The 23846-nt window shown below is 45.4% G+C and overlaps 1 protein-coding gene across 5 annotated transcripts in view; it reads right to left on the bottom strand.

The window, feature by feature from the left end:
- ctif (CBP80/20-dependent translation initiation factor) overlaps window positions 1–23846 on the bottom strand; it is a 70675-nt gene that overhangs the window by 29550 nt on the left and 17279 nt on the right. For 3 of the 5 annotated variants that reach the window (XM_031578369.2, XM_031578366.2, XM_031578368.2), the window contains exons 2-8: window positions 23278–23498; window positions 21465–21518; window positions 20741–20812; window positions 17382–17498; window positions 16769–16836; window positions 15760–15864; window positions 15499–15574 (exon numbers count right to left, since the gene is read on the bottom strand). In XM_031578369.2, coding sequence (XP_031434229.1) covers window positions 15499–15574; window positions 15760–15864; window positions 16769–16836; window positions 17382–17498; window positions 20741–20812; window positions 21465–21518; window positions 23278–23457 — 672 coding nt within the window. In that variant the 5' untranslated portion in view covers window positions 23458–23498. The remainder of the gene's footprint in view (window positions 1–15498; window positions 15575–15759; window positions 15865–16768; window positions 16837–17381; window positions 17499–20740; window positions 20813–21464; window positions 21519–23277; window positions 23499–23846) is intronic. The other 2 variants (XM_031578367.2, XM_031578370.2) reach the window with 1 other exon arrangement.

Raw genomic sequence — 23846 nt, 5'->3', positions numbered from 1 at the left:
AGGCCAAAGGGGTGAGAAGCCAGCAGTCGGCCCTTTGATTGAATTCTGAGGCCATTGGAATTCCAGAGACACTTCCCACTCTGGAAGGCGTGACATATACCATTCCACTTATCCAGGGAGACGGCGCTCATTTTCAGCTGGGCACGGGAAACCAGCACTCGTGGTTGCCACAGCAACAGATGGTCAGCACCCCTTGAATAATGAAGAGGGGGGGGGGGGAGAGCGTGTGCATGTGCATGATGTTCAGTATTCAGTGAGTGTCCCTGTGTGCATGTGCCAATATATTGTGCTGTACACAAACAATTTTTCTGCTTTTATTGCAAATCCTCTCATGAGCAAAAAACTGAGACCATCATCAGTCAGAGCCAGGGAGAGTGTGTGGTATTTAGCACTACTGCCCTGATAGCCAACATCATTGACGGTCTATGATCTCACTAACTGACAGCTAGCCAATACTCCGCTTCACTGTCTCCAGCTCAACTGTCAGCACTTACTGAATGTTGTATTTTTTCAATTTTATTTGTAATGGGAGGATTAAGTGTCAAGTAAGGTTTTCTTGTTGGATTCATCAACTTAGTTGGAGTATTTAGAGTGTACAGGCAGGCAAAAAGGGAGAACATTCACATAAGCTACAAACATCATCAGCGGGTGGAGAGTCAATAGTGGAGCAACCATTTTGTTCCAAAGCACCTAAAGACAAAGGTCAACTCAATCATAAATCTTTAATATGAAATAACTGGAAGGTGAAATTGGCTATTGACTGGTTCGAGGCACTTAGTGTGTGGTAAGTTGTAAATGGGGATATAAGGAAACCAATTTCCTAAATGCTATGTTGTCCAACTGTCCATAAATTTAAAACCAAGAATATGCATCAAACCATTTGGGATACTGCTGTGAGGCAGGTTTGATGTGGCAGTGGGTTGGTATGCAATTTAACCGGGCCTTGTGTATTTCTGGCCTTCTTCCAAAAAACATGCCAAGTGCAATATCACAACAGCATGTTTCTGGTGGATCTCCTATCAATCTTAATGACATATAGCCCAATCGTATGTGCAAGCTCGGACTTCCTACAACTGCTATAATGTTTCTGCAAAAAAAGCCTCGACTTCATTCCTCCCCCCCTAAGTTCCAGCGTTACAACTAGAACAACGTCCAACCAACCCACACTGAAAGCCAGAGGTGAAAACACTGCTCTACGGCTTTCCCGAGCTGTGTTGCTGAGGAATGGTGAGTGTGCTCGGCTTACTGACTAAACGTATTAGACATGGCTCTCCTCACACAACGAGCAGCTGAGTCGCGCCCTGGTCCTCCCATGTTGCAAGAGTTGTGTCTTTTTCTTCTTTTCCAAATGTTCTTTTCTTCACTACAGCCAGGCGAGCCAAACCGCTGGGCTCTGATTGGTGCTTGCTGATTGGTCCCAGATGTGGAGGCCAGCTCTTGGAGCATGGTTTCCAGCCTTGTTGGCATGGCGATAAAGGCTTCTGACACAGAGCACCACCCCAGCAGCAGCAGGGCTGCCTGCCTGAGACCAAAACAAAATGGCCTCTACAAGGGACCATTACTGCTGTACAGCAACACACACAAATAGAGACACACAGACATGGGAAGCTAGAGAAAGAGACGAGTGAGGGAGAGAGAGAGAGAGAGAGAGAGACCTAAGAGTACTTAAAGTACTAAAGACCTTCAAGTCACCAGCTAGCCGTTTTGTTGGAGCAGGCTCAAAAAAAAAAAAAAAAAAAAAAAACTGCAGAGAGGAGGGTTTGTTGCGTGCGTGCTGACTGAGGTCTGAGCCCATTAAGCGTCTCTGCTGAGCCCGTGTAACACACTCTGGCACAGGCTCCTCTGCAGCCCAGGGGTGAGTCTGCTGAAGTGTCACTGTGTCGTTTGGGAGTTATCACAGAGGCAGATGGGAGTTAAGGAGCAGGCTCATCACTTCAGACGCACAGCACAGAACACCCACAGTCACTCAAAGTGATGAGCCATGGTCTCCGCTGCCTTCCTGCCGTCGCTTGGGTTTGCAAATGCAAAATTCTGCCATGCAAAACCACACCACACAGGGCTGCCTGGAACTTGTCTTGGCCCAGAGCAACTGGAGTACATGGCACCAGCTGTTCGAGTGTGCAAGGAGAGAAAGAGGGAAAAGAGACAGAAAGCCATCAAAAGAAAGAGAGAAGACAGGCAGGCAGAAAGACATTGAATGGCATGTTCAGCTACTGTTGCATTCCTCGGGGAAACCATTAGGAATAATTCTCCTTCGTAATTGTAACCAGATGATAATCTCAATTGCTCTACACATCTGCCATCTTCAAAGCTGAAAAAATGCAAATATTGACACAAACAATATTCACACAAAAATGCAAATATTGACACAAACAATATTCAAAATTTCACAACAGAAAAACTGTTTATTTTTAACACTGAAGTGTCAACAATTTACGGTTTTCCATGTGTAAACCTCTAATGGTGCCCTTAACTGGTTTTACAGCTGCCAAAACCAATTCAGCTATTAAAACCAATATTAAGGTTTCAGTTTGGAGAAAAAAAAAGAAATGGACAATCACTTCTCAGCAAACAATCGCAGCTAAAACATAGGAGCGCATGTGAATGCCTGTGTTTTGGCTCCGTCTCAAGCGCAGGGGAGGTGAGGCGTGGAGGAGGCCAGGTAGCACACAGGGGACACCCCAATCAAAGGGAGGAGTATGTTCAAACATACAATCACCCACAGACAGACACACACACCCACACACAAACACAGGGGGCTCTGCACGTCTCTGGCAGTCTTGACCTGTGACCTGGCACGGGACTGCAGACGTGACAATGGGGCCGTGAGCCGGCGGGAGCAGGAAGCTCATGTATGGGCCGCAGTGAGCTCCACAGGTCAGAGGGGTGCCGCCCCACACACCACACACACACACACACACACACACACACCAAAACTCCAGGCCTCCTTTCCAGACAGGAAGCATGAGGAGATCAGGCCTTCAGCCTGACCAGCAGCGAGCCAGTTAATGATGAGTCATCCGTGAGGTCACAGCGGAGCAGCGCCATTGGCTGAGCTGACGCAGCCTGGCATCAACATCACTGACAGAGCAAACAGCCCCACCCAGTGTATCCATCCAGTAGAGAAGGACCAGAGCACCTTCCACCCAGTGAAGTATTTCAGACACATTTGGAACAGATTCATACAGTGACCTTTTAAAGACACGCATAGATCACGTCACTTAGGCTGAGAATGAATGAGAGTAGTAAAATGTATGGTGCTGATCAACTAATTAGTTCAGTCTCCTCGTTCTGTTTTTGGCACCATGAAGGATCTTCAACACTTTCCACCACTGACCTCCCTCTGCCCCGAGACTGTGCTTGCTGTGGGACAGCCTCTCCCCACGTCCACACATCATGACTCAAGGCATTCCTGCTCTCCTGCTGCGAGGCGCCACACAGGAAGTCATGTGGTGTGGGCCTGAATGACAGACACACGACTCACTCCATCATGGCTCTGGAAGCCTGGAGCAGGGCAGCCTCACAGACAGAGGTGTGATGGGCTAGTCAAGAGTGCCACACAATAAAAAAAAAATGGGTGCATTTGAGTGAAATGCGTGCATGTTTGTATGTACATTTGAGTGCAGTTTGTGTTTGTGAGCAGGGTGCATGCGAAAATGCAGGTCATTGATGCAGTGTATGAGTCAGTATATATCTGGGGTGTGTGTATGTGTGTATGTGTGTGGGTGTGTGGGTGTGTGTGTGTGTGTGTGTGGGGGGGGGGGGGTTGAATGGCTTGTTTGAGGCGAGTTCCCAGCATCCTCTCTGTGTTATGATCCTTCTAGATTAGGCACATTCAGGGAATGAACTTTCCATTGTTCCTTTGCCTCGCATTTACCTTGGCCACCAGCCAACAGCAATATATTACAGCCGACATGCATACAAAGCAATGTGTATATTATATATATATATAATATATACATTGTATATATATAATATATGGTCACACTGGGCTCTGCTGCAGCACTCACTCTCCTCCGGCCACGCGTGCGTAAGCCAGAATGGGAAGAAGGGAACACCCAGCCTGCTGTGCACAGGAAACCAGGACGTTTTTTTATCTTTTTTTTCCTGATAAAGGTTCTTTTTCTGGGTATAGTTTATGAGATTAAACAACAACACAAAGAAGACTGCAACTAATTGGTAACGATCTGTCAAAATATGATTTTGCAAACACAGACTTTCAAAAACTGATGTCAGAATGAGCATCTAAGCATTAGAAATGAGTGCGTCAGAGATCCTGTCTTCAGCGTTAAGGCTAAGAGGAATCCATTTATTGCTCAGTCTGGGCTCTGATGAGACACCTGGCCTCGATTAGTCGACGTAATCGACGACGTCGATTGTGAAAAATTGTCGACGATGATTTGTATTGTCGACGCGTCATAAAAAATACATTTTTTTTTTTTTTTGGCAGACGCTAGCAGAGCTACCGGTAATTTTCATTCGGCATTGCAATGCACTATAGGAAGTGCGAAACAGTGCATCTTTAACTAATAATAATTGACCATCATTGAGAAAAATGGAACAGAATCTGCAAATAGCCTAGCATACAAATCATGCACCGTTTTCTTTGCCCTCCGTTCTCGTACCTTCATGTGCTGCATATCAGAAATGGCCGACTGAAAAGCAAATTATTCTGAGACGGCTCATGTTACTATGGGAACAATAAACAAAGCTAGCTTTAGTAGCTGCTGCATATGAGATATGGCTAACAGAAAAGTTGTCATTTTTCTCAATGATGGTCAATTATTAGTAGTTAAAGAAGCACTATTCCAGTATTTCAAAGAGAATGAGCTGTGGGAGCACAAGAACAGTGTGTTTAGCAGCAATTATCATAGACATATATGATATATCTATAACTTATAGTAAGGTTTAAGCTTACATTTTGGAAAACAGAACGTCTCATAGAGGATGCTTGCTAACGCTATTTCAGTTATGTTAAGTGCAATGTAGTAAATCAGTGAATTATCAGAGTAGCCTGTATTTTCGTTTGTTCTGAATAGTTAACCTCCTCCACTTAGCATTCTTCAAACAAAAGATTGTGGGGAAAAAAAATATTTCATAAGTTGAATTTGAATGTCACTTGCAGCCCAGTTATTCTTATTTTGCACTTGCAGAGGCTTGATTGCTAATTTGAGTTACTTTGAAAACTTTATTTGCACTTTCTCTTTACTTTTAAAAGCATATTTGCACTTTAATTTGTATTACTATTTCATATACAGTATGTATTATGATGATTACATTTGTTACTCAAATACATTTGAAATTCAAATTCCAACATTTTGAGTCGTTATTTTAATTTGCTATGGGAAATAATCATTAGATTAGTCGATTAATCGAAAAAATAGTCGATAGATTAATCGATTACCAAAATAATCGTTAGTTGCAGCCCTATTGCATATGAGAACAAATTTCAAGTGGTCGAGAAAAAACCCCAAAACATCTGGTTTGCACAGTCCACAAATACAAGGAAACACACGTTTTAAATTTGAGGAACATAAAAATACCATTTTAGGGAAAGTACATTTTAGGCTAGTAAGCCAAACACAATGTATTAATTCTAGTTTAGCTCAATAAGAGAGGTTAAATGTTGAATTTGTGAATATGGAGTGCAAACTAGGTTGGGTTGTTGACTTCAGTGATCTGCAATTCTTTTGCAATTCTGGCATTTGTTGGAATGAAGGGGAATACAGTTCTCTAGGCTCTGGGCGATTTATTCACTGACACTGACCCTTAAAATACACTGACCACAAATATGCAGAAAAACTGTATCAGACTATATCGGACAACCAGTTTTATGGTCGAAAGCCAAATGAATATTGCTTATCTCTACTTTCTTCACATTACGTATTCCAATCTATCTTTTTATGAAGACTGAAGAATGGGGAAAGAAAAGTATTCTCTAAAGGTATTACCTGCATTTGTTTCAACATAAACCTTCTTTAATATCTGACAAGCCAGGCCTGAAGGCTGGGCCAATGTATTTCCTTTCCTGCTCAGGTACAGTGGATGCAGTGGGAACAGGCTCTCTAGCAGTCTCTGTCCCCCTGTGTGCTGTGGCTAAACTCTTGCCAAGTGCAAACAACCTAAAGATCTGGGGCAAAGAATTAGACCCATGCAAGCAATTTGGAGGAACCCTCTGCATCCTGAATCCCATTTGGACTAGATGTCCCATAGCACTGGGAGAAGGCTGATACAGGTGGAACCATGACAAGGTCCTTACAGAAACTGTCAAATGGACAGACCTGCAGAGGGTCAAAGACAACAAAGACCAGTGAGGCATCACCACCCAAAGACCAGGCATCACCACCCAAACGTGTCTATTTCCAAGGGGAAGGTGATAAGACGCCTAGGGCAAGAACAACTGCCAAGAACATATCCTCCATTTTGCATGGAGCTTCTGACTGGGAGATGCAAGTTGACCTGAAGAAGATATTTGAGTTTATGGAAGAGGTGGCAGTAACCTCACTCCAACCAGACATCGTTCTTCTATCCAGGAGAACAAAAAACATTAGACTAACCGAACCCGCAGTGCCCTGGGAGGACAGGCTAGCCATCTCTCACCAACTGACGAGCGCAAAGTACCAGAATGTGATCGATGAGGCTCTTGTCAACGAATGGCACGCAGCCTTTTTCCCCATTGAAGTTGGCTTCAGTGGTTTCCCAGCAACATCAGTGCGGTAGTCCTTGTAGTCCTCCAGAACATGGGTTTGGAACCCAAACAACTGAAGAAGGCCACTGGGGAGATAGCCTTGGCAGTGGCGAGGCGTACAGGCTAAGGGGCAAAACGCTTATGACCTTGAGATACCTGCTGAAGATGCAGAAGGTCTCCCAACAATGCGAGTGCTCGGACCCCCCTGCTACCAAGGAATGCCATCAAGAGGAGGAACTTGCAACACCATATCTTAAGGTGGTCCTGCAGTTTCTGCTTGTAGAAAAGCGTCTCTTTTTTCCTCAATCAGACATTAAATCAATCAAGTAACCTCCATTTTTGAAGGGATATTTGTGTTTGGTTTGTGTGTCAAAATAAACACATTGACGCCTCTGCAACTGCCTCTCAGAGCCCCAAACCTCTCAAGACAAAGTCAGCAAAGATGTGAGGGCCGGCGCTCACCCGAAGTCTACAGTATCAGTGCCACTTATTGAAGCAAAGGGGAGAGAAAAAGGAACATTCAGTGACCTGACGACTTGTACTTCTTCTGGCTAGAGTCATTGTGAACCCCCTGGGGATGGAGAGTGGCCCAGCTCAAACAGGAAGGAAGAGGAAGCGAGGCTGGCTGGTTTGATAACGGAGTTATTCGACAAATCAAGTTCTTTTTATTAGCCTTGTATGACTGAGTTTCACAGAGCACTGCCAAGCGATATCCTATTTACTGCTTCTGATTACCTTTGGCAGCCATTTTGAAGATCTTTTTTAGTCCCCCACAGTTTGACACAACCTGCTGTTTTGTTCCTGAAGGAGGGGATCAAGTGCTAATCAACCTAATGCAGTGTTCCTCTCAGGCTATCAATACATTGTAGAAGAATTTTTTTTTTTCTACCCAAAAATGAAAATGAAGTAATTGTAATCATACGAGAGGTGATGTTGAAATGAACATGAAAATGTTACCTAATACATCTTCTATGCAGCCAATGGAAGATGGTGAGATATTGTGAGAAAGTATAATAGAAAAAGGGAAGAAAAGATGTCCTCCAGAAGTGGCCTCAGCTGGTCTGGTTAAAACAGTTGCATCTTGCACATATCCATCCCCCCCCCCCACCCCCTTCAATGTCCTCCTCTACCGCCACTGTTCAAACTGTAGCAGCTCTCTCATGTGGTTGCCTGGCAACAGCCTGACAGATGCTAACACAATCAGGCTTCTCTGTGAGTTTCTCAAAAACGAAGAATGCGTTTCGTTATCTCCTCGTAGGTACAAGAATGTGACATTTCCACCTCTGATTTTTCCTCCCTTGAGGCAAAATCCAAGCAAGTCTAGAAGCCACATGTACACGCGCCTATCAAATCACACATATCATTGCAACTATCCCAAAGTCAGCTCCCATATCATTTTTAAAATCTATTTTCTGGAGTGGAGAGAGCACAATAACTCAGAGAGCAAAAGGGAACTAGGTACGCCAGCCAGCTGGCCACAACCGCGAGTCCCCTCGTTCCCCCTGAAGTCAAGGCTCCACGTCTCCCTCCCTGACCTCAGCCGCTGCCTTTACTTCATTAGCGCAGGCATGCAGGCGGCCCGGCCCAAGCCCAGTGGCAGTGCAGAAACCAAACAGGAAACGGTCTGGAATGTTCTTGTCTTGGGAGCTTGAAAGGAAAACTCTGCCAGAGCCCTTGCTCTATCGGAGACCACGGGGCATGCATGCATGCATAAGGAACAAACACGCTACATCTAACATGGAAACTCAAAGACACACAAAGAAACAGAGGCAAACACTCCAACTAGACCAACTGAACAAAAACCAACACTGATTTGCAATTCATATACGTCCTGTATACATGCTCCCAGTGCCGTGCGGCCCTGCTGACAGTGATGGACTTGTGATCAGACGGAACGCAAACTTTAACTGTGTTTCATTTTCATTTGAACATTATTCCAGTACACATTTCCAACTATGAGAAAAACAATGGGTAAGATTTGCTCAGGACCAAGTTGGATTCCTCTCCATATCCTAACAGTATCAGGCCTCTGCCACTCTGGTCAGTAGAGACAGGCATAGGGAATGAAGCACAGCCTGTCACTGACTAAAGGGGAAGACCGTATCTCACAAAGCAAACCTTTCTGTGGATCTTGCTCAATGTCACTCTGTCTATCTGTCTCAACATCAATCCATCACTGCCCCTCAGACGGCCGCCCGCTCTGCTCTGCTCTGCTCTGAGCTTCTTTCCTCCTCTTGTGTTCTGTTTATTGTTTAGCATTTTTCCCACCAGACTCTTGTAATTGGCTGTTCTGGCTTCTGTTACATAAGCACTGATCCTGCTGCCACCGAGGAGGAGTTCACACAACCCAGAGAGGATGGGGGCTGGACGAACACAGACCACACACACACACACACACACACACACACTCACATCTCCCCTTCCCCTTCTCCCCTTTATTCCCTCTCATCTACTCCATTTCTTCCCCCTTCTGCCACTCTCCCTTCGCTTTACCAATCTCCTCTTCAACAGCTCATCATCATGACCTACTTGGTGCTCCAAGGGGTCTTTTTTGGTAATATGGAATAGTTTGATTGTTTGCAGTGGCTGTAAAAAGGTAATACATGCGATAGACTGTTTGACCTCCTGACCCTGAGAGAGAAACTGTTAGCAAAGAATGGAAGGAGAGAAAGGGTGCTATTGATATAAAACTACTTTTGCTAACATTGAGTGTGCTTGATTGTGTATGTGAGAGTGGTGGCAGTGATGTGAGGGGTAAACTGATCTAGTGACCACACAGGGTGTTGCCCACATAGACATAGTTTACAGTTGCCATCCATCGTTCAGTCCCCACCCCATCACACTCAGTCTCAGTCTCAGTCGACTGTAGAGTGTGGTCTGTCTGGTCTGGGCTCGCTCTCATAAACACAGGCAGCAGAGGCAGAATGAGGATCCTCTGTTCTAGTCTGCAGGATTTCCAGGGCTGGGCCCCTAGGAGACTGGTTCAGACATTCACCCTGACCACTGTGATGCAACAGCCTCCCCACCGACACGTCCAGGATGAGGTCAGAATGAAGAAGGTACATCAGTGCTTCCGGAACAGACATCGTGATGAAGCGCGTGTGCATCCTAAAGTGTATGTATGTTGGAGAGGACGTAACTCCTATGTTAAATGTATAAAACTGTGATCGTGTGAATGCATTCATACATTTGCCTATGATGGTAATTGTGTATATGTGGCGTGAGTGAGCATGTGAGTGGTAAATTGCAAAACAAAACGTGTGTGTGTGTGTGTGTGTGAGAGAGAGAGAGAAATGAGTGAATACAAGTGAGTTTGGCAGTGAGCAGCGATTGCAAAGTGGGTGTGTTTGCGTGTGTGACAGTGACAAAGTATGTGCGTGGTCTATCAGTGAATGTGTGTGTCTGGCAGTGAGCATAAGTGTGTGTGTATGAGTGTGTGTGTGTGTGTGTGTGTGTGTGTTGTGGTCTCTCCAGCAGCCCTGCTACTCACTGGGATGGCTGATGGCAGTCCTGACAATGGCAGGAAAAGGGTGTAGGAGGGGGCATCCCGCCGCCCTGACCTCCTTATTGTTCTCCAGTGGACGTGGAGGAGCGAGGAGGAGGGGCTCCCTCCGTCTCCCTCCGTCTCCCTCATCCACCCCGTCTCCGCAGGAGCACCTCGCTTCAAGCCAGACCCCGGGGCCTGAGCTCAGGCTCCTGTTCCTCAGCACGTAGGCCCCGGGGCCTCGCTGTCTGGCCACACCGGGCCTTTGTTCAGCAGGAACCGGACACATCCTCACTGACTATGTGGCAGACAGGGTCAAAGCCCCATGAACACCACCAAAACTGGGGGGGGGATCGACTGGGGTCAGTCTGGCCCCAAGGGAGAAACAATAAGAGCCATCACACACACACACACACACACAGATGGGGGAAAAATATAAAGAATAGTTTGATCCCTATGAATCAAACACTTGCAGGAGAGAGAAGGCAACATGGGACACTAAGAGACATATTAATGCACCACTGCAGAGACTGCAATGGATGCTGACTTATATGGTAGATAAACTGGATAAACTTCACACAAGCACACGCGCACAGCTAGACTGGGGAAGAGACAGCCACAGACTCCGTGGCGGGTAGACAGAGTGCTCCCCTTTCAGAATGGGAAAAAGTACAACGTGATTCAGTGCGAGCCATAACTGCCGGAACAGTCAACATTTCCGTGTCTTTGTGCCAGATCACACACAACAAGGCAACCAGGTCAGACAATAAATATTTATATAAACACACACACATACACACACACACACACACACACACACAGACACAGACACACATAAGTGCACAAACATCCGCTCCCATCCCCCCCCACACACACACGCACACAAATCAATCCACACACATTTATGATCATGACTAGCCCACGTCGACTGGGGAGCGTGTGCACTGGGGGACTCTAACATGGCTGGCCCCAACGCAGAACTGTGCTCACGAGCATATTCTAGGTCACTTCACTTCATCTACTGACACAGACATGATAAGGTTAAGCTTTCAATCACACACACACACAGACACACACGTGTGTGGGAAGCATCACTACGCCTGGAGGCTGGAGAGCTGATCAGACGTACGCTGAGCAAAACCCCAGGAACGCTGTGGATTCTGTCTGTCGCAACAATGGCGTCTTGTTGACAACATCAGACAAATGACCCAGGCAGCCTGTTCAAATTCACTGCCACAGGCTACATGAGAATGAGGGCTGAGGGTGAGTGATTGTTGTTGAGTGTGTGCGCGTGCAGGCTGAAAATGACAGAGGGACACTGACAGCAGTGTGTGTGTGTGTGTGTGTGTGTGTGTGTGTGTGTGTGTGTGGCAGGGGGTGGGGAGGCAGTGTGTGTCCTCCCAGAAAAAAAAAAAAACATGGACTACACATGGCAGTCTACGTCAGTGTCGTGCTAATACGGTACAAAAAAACAGTGACGGAGAAGAACAGCTTCTAATGGTGACGAAACATCTGGATCAGACAGAGAAGAAATGAGTCTCGAATGGTGACGAAACATCTGCATCAGACAGAGCAGAAATGAGTCTCTAATGGTGATGAAAGCGCTCGATCCGGCCCAGACCCACTGGCATCGGAGCCCAGTGGAAGTTTACTGTGGTGACTGACTGACCTCAGACTCTCTGAGCAGTGGTGAATGGCATCACAAAGGTTAGCAGGAGACTCATCGCTGATCGCACATCGTCTACAAGTTCCTGGTGACAGTGTCCTCATTCAGAAAGTATGTGACACAGGATTTGTGCATCACAGCACCGCCTGGATGTTGTTGGGATTGGAGGAGGGGTGTTGACCCTTCCAACTCATCCCCCAGGGGAGGCCTCTTGGCTTGGGCTAACCCTGCTCCACTGCAAAGGAAGTCCCCTTTCCTTCACTGCAATTCCGGACCAGGTACTTTCCTCATTCCGAGCAGGTAGCTGCTATTCAAAGAGCTAGACAGGAAGTAAGGCTGGGGAGGTTCCATTCCAAATGCAGACAAGACTCTGATTGGCTGAGTGCGGCCCTTTGGGAACTCACTACACATGACTAGGTGTTGTTATAACTTGTCTTAACCTGTTGATCGTGTTGACCTTATTTAGTGCATTTTCCCTTGTTTTCCTACAATAGCAGTTAGTAAAAACTCAACATAAAAGATGAGAAATAAAATAAAATAAAGAGGGGCCCTATTTACAAACATGGTGATCTCTGCTTTGAATAAAGGCAGTTGATAAGGTTGCTGAAATCTGAATGTTACTCTAGACCTCTGCACTTTACACAAGTCCTGTTCCCATGAGGCCTGCCAGACAATGTACTTCTCATGGAGAGGTCCAGTCAGGTCACCACAGCAGGGCATCTGAATGTCACCATTGACAAGCACAACAGGACTCAGGCCGTCCAGCACAGTTTCGGCACAGGTCGTATGAGATATATTAAGCACATAAAGTTCAAGGGAGGAAGCAATCACTCCTGCCTGCTGGTGACCTGAGAGGACATCAAATGATTTATTGGAGGGGATGATGATATTTAGATCTTAATCTCGTTTGGTACGAGCTGAACACCACACTGAACTTCCCTCTAATAACTTCTCCATCGGACTGCTCTCTCTTCAATGCATTATCGTCTCAGGTCGATAGACAGTCAGTTTTTTTCAACCTCTGCAAGTGGAGCTCAGGGCAATGAGACAGACATGACCCAGACACAAGTTGGCCATGGACTCGGGATCCTAGGGGACATCATGTACCAGGGGACATCATTCCTCCACAGCTCAAATCCATTTCATAAAGCTGAGTGACTGACTGCTGCCCGTCCCCAGCCACTGGGTTGACCTGGTGCACCATGTCAAAGAGCTTCCAGGTCAAGGGTCATTCTACGTCCAAATGTGCAAACCATTAAACACCAGCACAAACAGCATGGAAGCGAGCGTGACACTATATGCTAGTCCGTGGCGACGGCCTGTCTGAGATGTGTCCTCCATAGCACAAAGACTCCCTCTGTCCCCCTGTCTGAGGCCTGCTGCTGCTCCTGCTGCTGCTCTCCGCCATCACCCCGCCATCTACGTCTGGAAGGGCAAGCCAGAGGAAGGAGGCTGGCCTACGTCATTGTCTCCTCAGAACAATGGCCTGGCATGGCGTAGAGCCACGCGCTGACGTGGACACCGGGCAGGCAGGCAGGCCATTGGCGCACATTAGCACCATCATAGCAGGGTGGGCGGAGGGGCACGGCCCAGGGCACACTGCTGACCTCCTGCCCTCCGTGTGCCACCCTGCCTGCTTCCTGCCCGTAACCAGACGATTAGATTGGCACAGAAACAAAGAAAAGATGGCTGACTGATGCAGCAGAGATAAACATTAACTACAAACTGCGATACAATACAACTACAGTAAGGGAGAGAGTTGCAGGCAGTTAGAGACGGAGACATAAAGAACACCAACTGCCCCTTAGAGACACATGCTTACTTTTCTCAAACCCTTGTGCTAGTGCAACGTACAGCCAGCAGAGGGCAGCAACACTCCTTCACTGACAGAAGTTGCTACAAGCTGGACTGTGCTTCGAGAGGCAATTCAGTAGAAGGTTGTATCAGAATATCCTTCTATATCAACTACATCTATTTATTTAATTTGATATGCCATTACACTGGTCGCATACTGTCGACCTGTTAATAAAGTTAATATCATCTGCCAATTTTACAGCCTTCATTTCCTGGTGTTTGATAAATTGTATGAAACAAATTACAGAGATTTTATAGTGATATGTTCCCTTACAACATGTGATGTTGCAGCAGCTAATGAAACACAGCCCAAGTGCTCAGTAATAGCTAGTCTTTCCTTCCTCCCTACAGTGAGAGAAGGTGACCAATACTTAAAAGCAACTACTATGGCTAAAAACATCAGAATGAAGAACACCATGTCTGCATAGTACAGCCCTCTGAGACACATGTCCAGTTTTAGGTTCAATTCAGGAGTTACACATGGCAGCGTCTTACATTATTGATCTGCTGAAGGGACCTCACCATGACAACTGAAGTGAGAAGAGAGAGTGAGAGAGCCGTGTATAATGACAACATTTCAAAACCTTTCGAAGACTTTTCAAGGACCTTCAATCATATTTCCATGACCTTTCACCGTTTCACAACTTGCAAGTACACAAAATTGCATATTATGTGGCACAGAGTAGGTTGAATCTTTTAATGAAAATGAAACAACCACCTTTTCCATTACTTTTCTACTTGACTAATTAAACTGTCAATTCAAGTGGAAGAGAAATCTGCACAACAAAAAATTCATGGAACACCATCCATTTAATTTGACCTACATACAACAGAATTAAATTCCATGACTTTTCCAAAACTTTCAACAAATTTGACTTTTCCAGGATTTCCATAACAGTGGGAACCCTGAATCAGGGGCTTTACACAGGCTGAAAAGTTGACGGACAGTCTGTTGCAGTCATGGTTTGTTAAATAATGAGAACATATACAGACATTTAAACACATCAATCAGGATAAGCTGTTAGCATTAACCAATAACCTATAATGATACTTCCCATGAAGTGCCACAGCTGAAGTATGCTCTTGTAAGGGCAAATGTTACCCCCTGCTGCGGATGCTGCGTTTGTCTAATGAGCGTCGTTTAGCACTGCCGTCTGTGCAAGTGCGGCAATCTAGACTATTCTCATTCGTAGTTCCACGTTGGTTCCACGTTGGCACTACCAGAGCAGAGGCGTCCCTCTCTACCTTCAAGAAGCTCTTAAAGACCCAACTCTTCAGAGAGCACCTCCTTTCCTAACTTGCACTTCCTCTCCCTTCCTCTACCTCTCCGTATCTTTCCTCCAATGCTATCTCCTCTTACTAATACTTAACTCGCACTTACAGTTGTTACATTCCTGCACTTTTTATTCCTTATGTAAAGTATTATTTATTGTAACACTAGGATAAAAGTGTCTGCCAAATGTCTAAATGTAACTGTAAATGTAAATGTAAATGTCTAAATGTAAATGTCTAAATGTAACTGTAAATGTCTAAATGTAACTGTAAATGTCTAAATGTAAATGTATGTAATTGTAAAACACTCGCTCATGGTGTGAGAAGAACACAGCTTCTCCACTAGATGGCAGTATGAGTTCATAAAAAGGAAAACTAAATTGGCAAATTCCACCACCACCAGATGGCGCCCTACACCATCCTCAGTGCTGTGACCAGAGTGAGTGAATCCAACTCCATAACGTTGTGATAAGATAAGAAGATAAGATAAGCATGTTATAAATTGAACTCTGAGGAAACTTCAAGAGGACTCACTCTTAAACCAGGAAGAAACTTCTCCATGTCAGTCAGGTCAATGCCGTCATCATCATCAAGCTTGCCCTTCATCATCCTAGGAGGGGAACCGAGGTCAGAAATAAGGGATCAATTTCAATCAACTTCAGCGAAAAATCTATGAAATTGATCAGTCAAAATACAACGTGGCATGTTTTTATAGCATTATGTTTCTCTCAGCAATTTATTTCTAAGCTGTAATTTGAAGTGAAAGTGAAGGAACAAGAATGTGTGTGAGCTCACCCCTCACGATCAATGTGTGGGAGGTGCTTTGGTGTCCCTCGGTATGGCTTCCTGTGGAACTGAGAGAAATCCAACTTCTCGGGCTGAAGGTCCCACGTGGCTCCACTGGTCAGAGCAAAGGCACCAGAGCACAGTCACACATGCAAACAAACACAAAGAAACAAACAAAACACACCAAAGATGTCGGTCATCAACATATATGCACAGTGTCTTTCCATCTATACAGGAGTAACAACTCTTATGCAATACGGCTCATTCTTTACAATATGGAACCTTTCTGATTCAAATCCACTCCTAGTGTGCAAACATGCCTCCAGAGCTCATCCTCTCAGGACGACTATAATCCCATATCCTCCAGACAGAGCACTATTCGCTTGATCCTAAACACAGCACCACATATGTAGATCAGCCTAGGTACAGTAAACCCTGTTTTTAATCTGATACAGAACAAAAAAATAAAGCTAGTTTGTAAGCAGATATGGACCTCTGTCACTACAGGGATTTCCCAAAGTTAAGCTGATTATGCCAGAGTGGGGTGTAGGCCGGCCGGGGAGCGGGAATGGGAGCGCCTGAACCATGTCTGATGAGGGCTAACCGCAGCGGTGCCCATGATCTCACGGGTCTCCCTGTGGACACTAGGGACATCTACGGGACAAATCTATGTCTCATCGTGTCAACAGCAGCATCTTCAGAGAGGTTACATAAGACTGAAAAGGGGTGTGGCCAGTTACTAAACACACACTCCAGTGAAGGTATGGGGATTCATTCATTAAATATAGCCTGAAGCTAAGCTAGGTTTAATTTAGATTGGTATTTTTCACAGGCCAGACTAGATTGTGGTACCAGGTGGACATCACTATGCAGTAGATGCCACAGACAACATCGCTGAAGATGTAATGGACATCTGGGTTGAAATAGCTACATTAACTCAACGCTTTCGTTCATTAAAAAGGCAATAAGGACCTCTAGAACTTGTATCATAGTGTAGGTGTTCACAGTGTGTTCTTACCCGTCCAGAGTGTTGGCGGCCCAGATGTCCGTGCCCAAGATGTCAAGGGAGCCTTCTCTGTTTCCATTCTACACAGCAGAGAGGAACAACATTAATCAGGGTTAACATTAGTCATCTATTCTCCTGTGCAGAGAGGAACAACATTAATCAGGGTTAACATTAATCATCTATTCTCCCGTGCAGGAGCCAGTAAACATCATGAGGCTCGTAACTGATTTTTCAAAAGGTGACCTTAGGCCTAAGAACAGTGGGTCACACCCGGGATTCCTAATGACCGACAAGTCATTGTACAATATGGTGGCATTCGCTGATATTTTATGATATTTGCACATCACAGACCTACATACCAGATGATTACGTATCACAAGCACTATACTAATGTTAATACCTAGAGGAGTGAAAGGAGTGTAGGTCAGATAGACACACTCCAGACACACTCAAGTAGTCCTACTGAGGACAATGCAGAGCGGTAGAGGTTTACCTCAGCTTAGAGAGGTGAACCAAGTGTTTCTGAAAAAATATGTTCTGCCTGTAGTTTATAAAAATAGCACTGGATTCACAAAACTGATTTAGTCACAAGGGTAAAGAGGCACTCAAGTCTTGAGTGTGGTACCTTGGCTGGAGCTCTGAACTGATTATTCCGACTGCCTGATCTGGAACCAGAACCAGGTCTAGACCCAGAGCTGGGCCTCGACCCTGTGCTCCCATTACTGCTGTGCTCCCACTCATCCTGCAAAGAGAGAGAGAGAGAGAGAGAGAGAGAGAGAGAGACAGAGAGAGAGAGAGAGAGAGAGAGAGAGGTCAGGTTTGTAAGGTCTTTGGAAATCTATTTTCAGTACAGTGGAGATTGTTTGAGTAAACGTCTTGCAAAGTTGGTGAGACCAAATGACAGCTGACAGTTTGTCCCTCAGTTTTGGCTGTGTGTTGAGCGGTACAGGGGCTGCAGCCTACATGGAGCCTCGGGATAAATGTACACCATAGCCCACAGACTGCTGACAAGGCCAGTTACCCCTAGCAACCTCTACTCCTGGTGCCTCTGAGAAAAACATCACTACACAAAGGACTGCCGCCACAAATATTACTCTCTCACACACACATACACCCTGACCCATACAACTGAGTGCATTTTTATTGTTAGTATACAAGACTACAGCACAAAGAATTAATTTGCTTTTCATCCCATGTCGAATACTGACTACTGACCCAACCCCCATTTCCTGCCAGTTTAGCTTCTTTCCCATGATCCTCTCTGAGGGCATTCCACACAGTGGTTCAGAATGAAACCTGATATCCTTCAAAGAGACCCAGCCCCTTCTTCATCCTCCTCTCCACGAAAGAAGGGAAGGAGGCCGACAGGGGGAAAAGAAGGCAAGAGAGATGAGGAGAGAAGTAATGAATGAGGGAAAGGGAAGACTGGTATTTGCTTCCTAGATGAGATGTAAATATTCTAGCTAAGTAACATAATATCAGACTAGATTTAAGTCGACTCGTCACCACTTTCTCTTTAGTCCTAGAACTGAAGTGAAAGAGCCGTATTATGTTCAAGTTCCTCAGTCCTAATGCAGTTGACTTCTTCTGGCACTCATCATGTGACTGGCCTCAGTTCCTTCCTCAGACCGCAGCCGTGGAGGATACAGCAGACACTGCAGTTCTGCTGTTTGCCCCTCAGACTCAGACATGTTATCAGACTCACATCTGAGTGCAGATGAGAGAGATGGCTCATGGCTCAGACTAATGTGTACACCAAAACATGCAACAATCAGCGTCAGACCCACAGACAATCGCATACACCCTTTTGTCTGGCCTACATAAAACACTCCTCTCAAATACTCACACACACTAATACGCAGACACAGGAATAAAATCCAATCTTGATCCTATAAATGCTGCTTTCTCTCCATCTGACACATACCCACACACACAAAACGTAACTGCAAACAGCTCCCTCCTCACATGAACACGTACACTAATCCTTCAGACTTTGCATGTCAACCACTCACAAGTGTGACGTCTGAACTGTGAACACACACACACACACACACACACCTCAAAGGCTCAAACATGGACTCAACTGACAGAAGACAGCCCACTGGAAAGAGCAGAGACAAGCAGAACAAAGAGAGAGAGAGAGAGAGAGAGAGAGAGAGAGACACACTAGAGAGAGAGAGAGATCAGCTGGATGCCACCAGCATTGACACCCACCAAGGGCCACCTGGGGAACACAAACAGAAGCCACATCTGCACAAGTCCAGCAGCTCCACTTGTCACTGCACCTGTCTATCTGTGCACACGCGCTTGTGTGCATATGGGACTGTGGGAATGGGTTTGTGGGCAAACTTGAATGTTAGATAATTTACTGACAAGAGTGTGTGTGTGTGTGTGTGTGTGTGTGTGTGTGTGTGTGTGTGTGTGTGAAACACAGTTACGGATGACTGAAAAACCTTCAAAATGGCAGTGGAAAACAGGCAAAAAGGGCCATGATTCTAATGACTCTGGAAAGCTCAGCCAGGTTAATGAAGGGAGTTCATTAAAATCTCCAACAACGACTTTTGACGGGGTTCTCATCAACCTTTTTGGACCTTCTTTCACTGAGGGTGAACCTCAATGTACCCTTCCCCCACCCTTCAGCCCACACACACACACACACACACACACACACACACACTTTGGGCATCCTTGTCTTCAGTCAACATTTAAGGATGCATTTCTTAAGTTCATCATCCTATTTACTTACTACATGATAGCAGAATACACTCGGCACATAAAGATGACATACTCTCTTAACGTCAATTAAAAAAAAGAAACATGCTTCTTTTTTCATGTGGCTAACCCTCCAGATTTCCAAAACACATTTCAATTCCATGTGGGTACATCACATCACATCACATTGAAGACCTATTTAAGTATTAAAGTAGGTGAACACTGAAATAGTCCGAAATCTCAGCTACGGTGGCATAGGATGACCACAGACAGGATCACATTCCCTCTCAGCCAAGGCTGTGAAGCAGCAAGCTAACCGTGTGGAAAAACAGAGCTGCAGGTATCACACACACACAGGTGTGCACACCCACACAGGCCCGACACAAATATACAAATACACACTTATGACATACGTTTCTATATTTTTGAATGCACCTCATCATTATAATTAAAATCACAAATGAGAAAACGCTTCCAGACAAAGCCAGCAAACGCTTTAAGCCAACGCAACCCCACAAACACACGCTGTGTGGCGGCCAGGACTCCAAACTGGCAGTGGCTGCCAAGACAGGGCTGATGCCAGGCCCACGTGCGCCAGCGTCTGACCCCATGCGTGGAGCGCCATCGTGCTCAAATGAAGCATGAGATGGGGACAGAAGGGAAGCCCAGAAGGGAAACCCTTTTTTTTGCAGGAGCTTGTCTGACAAAGCAAAACACAATACTACGCGAGTTCTGTCTTTAACGGTTTCCGACATTAAAATTCAGATCCTCTCCCAAAGGAGACAGAAAGTAAGAGAATATAACGACTGGAGTTTGAGGACCTGTTTTTTTAACCGGTTACTGTTCGAGACTAACCACAGCGCTCCATAAACAGGTGCTGTGGGGTGCTATAGAGGCTGAACACACCACAGCAGAGTTACTGGACAGTGAGATGACGGGGTAATAAATCATATTCTGCCCACTGACCTTAATGGTCAATGAAAGGCTGAAACTGCCTCCCACAACCACATTTCACCCTGGCAAATCCATGCTGCAGCCAAGTAAACGTGATCAATGCAATCAATCTAGCTGGACATGCAGGCTTTCAGGACAGCCACACACAACAGAGGCACGACACAGAAACACAAGGGCATTGTTTGGTGCAAAGACCTCAATACAAAAATGACACATGTAGCTTTTGAGAGATGATAAACAGTTACAAGGTTTTCCACTGAACCAGACAGGACTTGCAGACTCTTGTTTCTGTATTTTTGGGGGGGGGGGGCAACTTACTGGTTTGGATGAAGCTCTCCCCCGCGAGGATGACCAGCTGCCATCTATCTTATCACTGCAGTCTTCCGTCCACTGTGAAAAACACAAAGCAAAAAAAAATTATAAATTAAAAGAGGAGGAAAAACAAAACAAAAAACAAACAAACAAACAAACAAAATCAATCAACTGTAACAGTACAACACAAACACAGAACTGGACACATACACAAATAATCTGGACAGAAACCTTATAGGCCCTGTTCACACCTAGTATTAACAAGTGGACAGCTGTAAGTACTGGTGTGAATGCACTGAAAACACATTGATGACGCACTGAGATCCGATCACTCAGACCACATTTGGAGGTAGTCATATGATAATATGGCCACATTCTATTAGTAGCGTTTACACGAATGTGTCCTGAGCCACACTGAAGGACCGCCTACTCAACTGACATCGTCTGCGTACGCTGAAGTACGTACTCAAAGCTGGCCTTGTCCATGACTTCTAATATCTTACGAGTGTAAAAGTTGATTTCAGTAAGCAATAAGGCACCAAGTAGGCCTGATGTCGGACGAGTCCCCTCCTCCCTTCCCTCTAGACAAATGAGGTGCAAATAATGAGCATCTTCCCAAACACTAGTCAGTTGATAACGCCCATTTACTCTATTCAAAGGTAATTCAATATTCACCACAATTACAAGATAGTGTTAGCGCGCAGTAGCACAGAAAAACCTGTTCTCTTACTTGTTCACAAGCCACTGCTTTAACAGCTGCTGATGCTGTTCTCTCCTGTGTTTTCTAGTGGCCCAAAAACACACATGAGAAAAATCCAGTAGATTACAAAGCAATGTCTCGGATGTCAAGTCAGATGTACAGTGAGCTATCCTCAACTAAGGTTAGCTAACCTAACTGTCAGTTTGCGCCAGTCAGTTTTACGCTAAGCATCAAGAAAAAAAAATAACTTTAACAGGCTAACAGTCATCCAGATTTCATTTGAACATCAGAGTCCTTGCTTGAATATCAGAGAATCAGAACACCAGCCTTTGTGAGGAAACGAAAGCGTTGCTAGCCTGTACAAAGTACAAAGACTGGGAGATGTTAATGATGAGTCTAAACCATTCTAATATCATCCGACTACATTGGGTCCAGGGTGTGTACTTTTTGACCAGCTTTTTAGTCGATCTTCAGGTTTCATTGTTATGTTGATATGCATGGCAGACTTGTAAAAAAAAAAATTGTATTTGGTCTTAGCAAACTGAAACAATGTACGTGTTTATTTGCATATAGAGCGGGGTGGTGAGATCCGATCACAAGCGGTCGCATTCTAATGCCAGGTGTGAACTGATGTACTTAGAGCTGTCCACTTGTGATCAGATCACCCAGGTGTGAACAGCCTAAAGAGATCAACTGAAATTATCTGGATTGGCTCACTTCTTGAACTTCTGCTTTCAGAAGGAAAACATTCTTCTAGCTACAGAGATGTGAGGATCTGTGAAATGCCGTACAGAGAACCATGACCTGATCAAATGTCTGACAGAGGCCTTTTTTGGGGTACTAATGTCTGTTGTGAAACAATTCAACTTGTAATCCGGACAGTCACAGCTATCTCCACCAGCCACCAACATGATTGTTCTGCTAAAACAGAAGGCTGCACTGAGGCTTGTGCAGCCCAGTCATCAAATAGTTTAGCAGACTGGTGTTTTGTTTCTATTCATCATCTTCATTCACTGTCCTGTCAACAGAAGGCCAAGATAATCAGGTGCTATCTCATCAAATACCAGATGGACGCTTGGTTTTCGGCGGGTGTATAAGTGTGGCCTACCCTTTTGAAGTTTTTGCTCTGGTCCAAAGAGGAACCAACCGTACTGAAATGACGGAATTCTGATAAGGCAACAAAAGACTGTCACAATATTCCTCAGCATTGCATTCTTTGCATGTTTGCTACATATGGGCCTGTTATTGCATTTCTGTACATTTTTTTCTGGCCCTGAAGGATGTAAACAAATCCTTAAAACACTGAAGAGAGGATGCAGAGAGAAAATGATGGAATGATCTTTTCATTGCTTCAGTGTTAGGTAGGGTATTAACTGTGTTCATGACTGATAAACTGACAAAACTGGACATATGTTGAAGCACCAAAAGTAACTACCCTATGACACTGCCCTGTGTAGCTCTACATTCTAAACATCACATCTGCATCTACCATACGACTGCACTTATCCACAGCATGACCACCAATACTGTTCTGAGAAGTGTAGATAGACTACTATCTACAATATCCTTCAGATGTGGTAAATTGGCATAGTATATACAGCATAATGACTGACCTGAGATAAACCAGACACCATAAACATGAGAGATGGGGAGTTAATGAAGGGGAGAACAATAACGTATGTAGATAAAACAAGTTCAATGGGACAGTGCACTGCATATGCCACAGCTGCATTTTGGTCCTGCATCTAACATGGAGATACCAAAAGCAAGTGGCACAGTACGATACATTCTGACGCAAACAGAAGAGCCGGCACAGACCCAGCTCCTCAGTGAAGGCCCTCACCTGGGACACGTGGGACTGTGGCTTCTCCCCCTCCGTGACCGTCTCGCCCTTGTCTCCCAGCAGGCCCTGCACCTGGTACTCCAGCACATAGGAGTCAATGAAGCGCTCCAGCTCCTCGATCTCCTGGGAGCGCGTGCTGCCTGCTTCCGACGACGCCGAGGCCACTGACGAGTTCTCCATGGCAACAAGCAGCCAGTGGGGGAGGGTGGGGGAAACACGACCTGGAAAAAAAAAAAAAAAAAAGAGTTTATTGGACGATTTAACGATTCCATCTGATTTCACTACTACAGCTCATGAGGTTCACCAGCTCAGTTAGAGTGTCCTTCAGTTTGCCCAAATGAAGCCTGGCCCTCCTAAGAAGGGCCCTTCTTTAAAGGCTCCAGTATCTGACCCCTGTCGTGGAGGTCTACTCCACATGAAATCATCATCATCCAACTGCTGCAATGTCACGGCTCCTCCAGCAGAGGCAGCAGAGTGTGAGAGGGCGCCACTGTTTACATCATGCAGGGCTGCTATAGAAGGCCACTTCATTCATTCACACACACACACACGCTGCAGTGTGTGTGCCT

The sequence above is a fragment of the Clupea harengus genome, chromosome 12, assembly GCF_900700415.2.
Source record: "Clupea harengus chromosome 12, Ch_v2.0.2, whole genome shotgun sequence".
NCBI classification, from domain to species: Eukaryota; Metazoa; Chordata; class Actinopteri; order Clupeiformes; family Clupeidae; genus Clupea; species Clupea harengus.
This window is presented reverse-complemented; position numbering and strand designations above follow the sequence as displayed.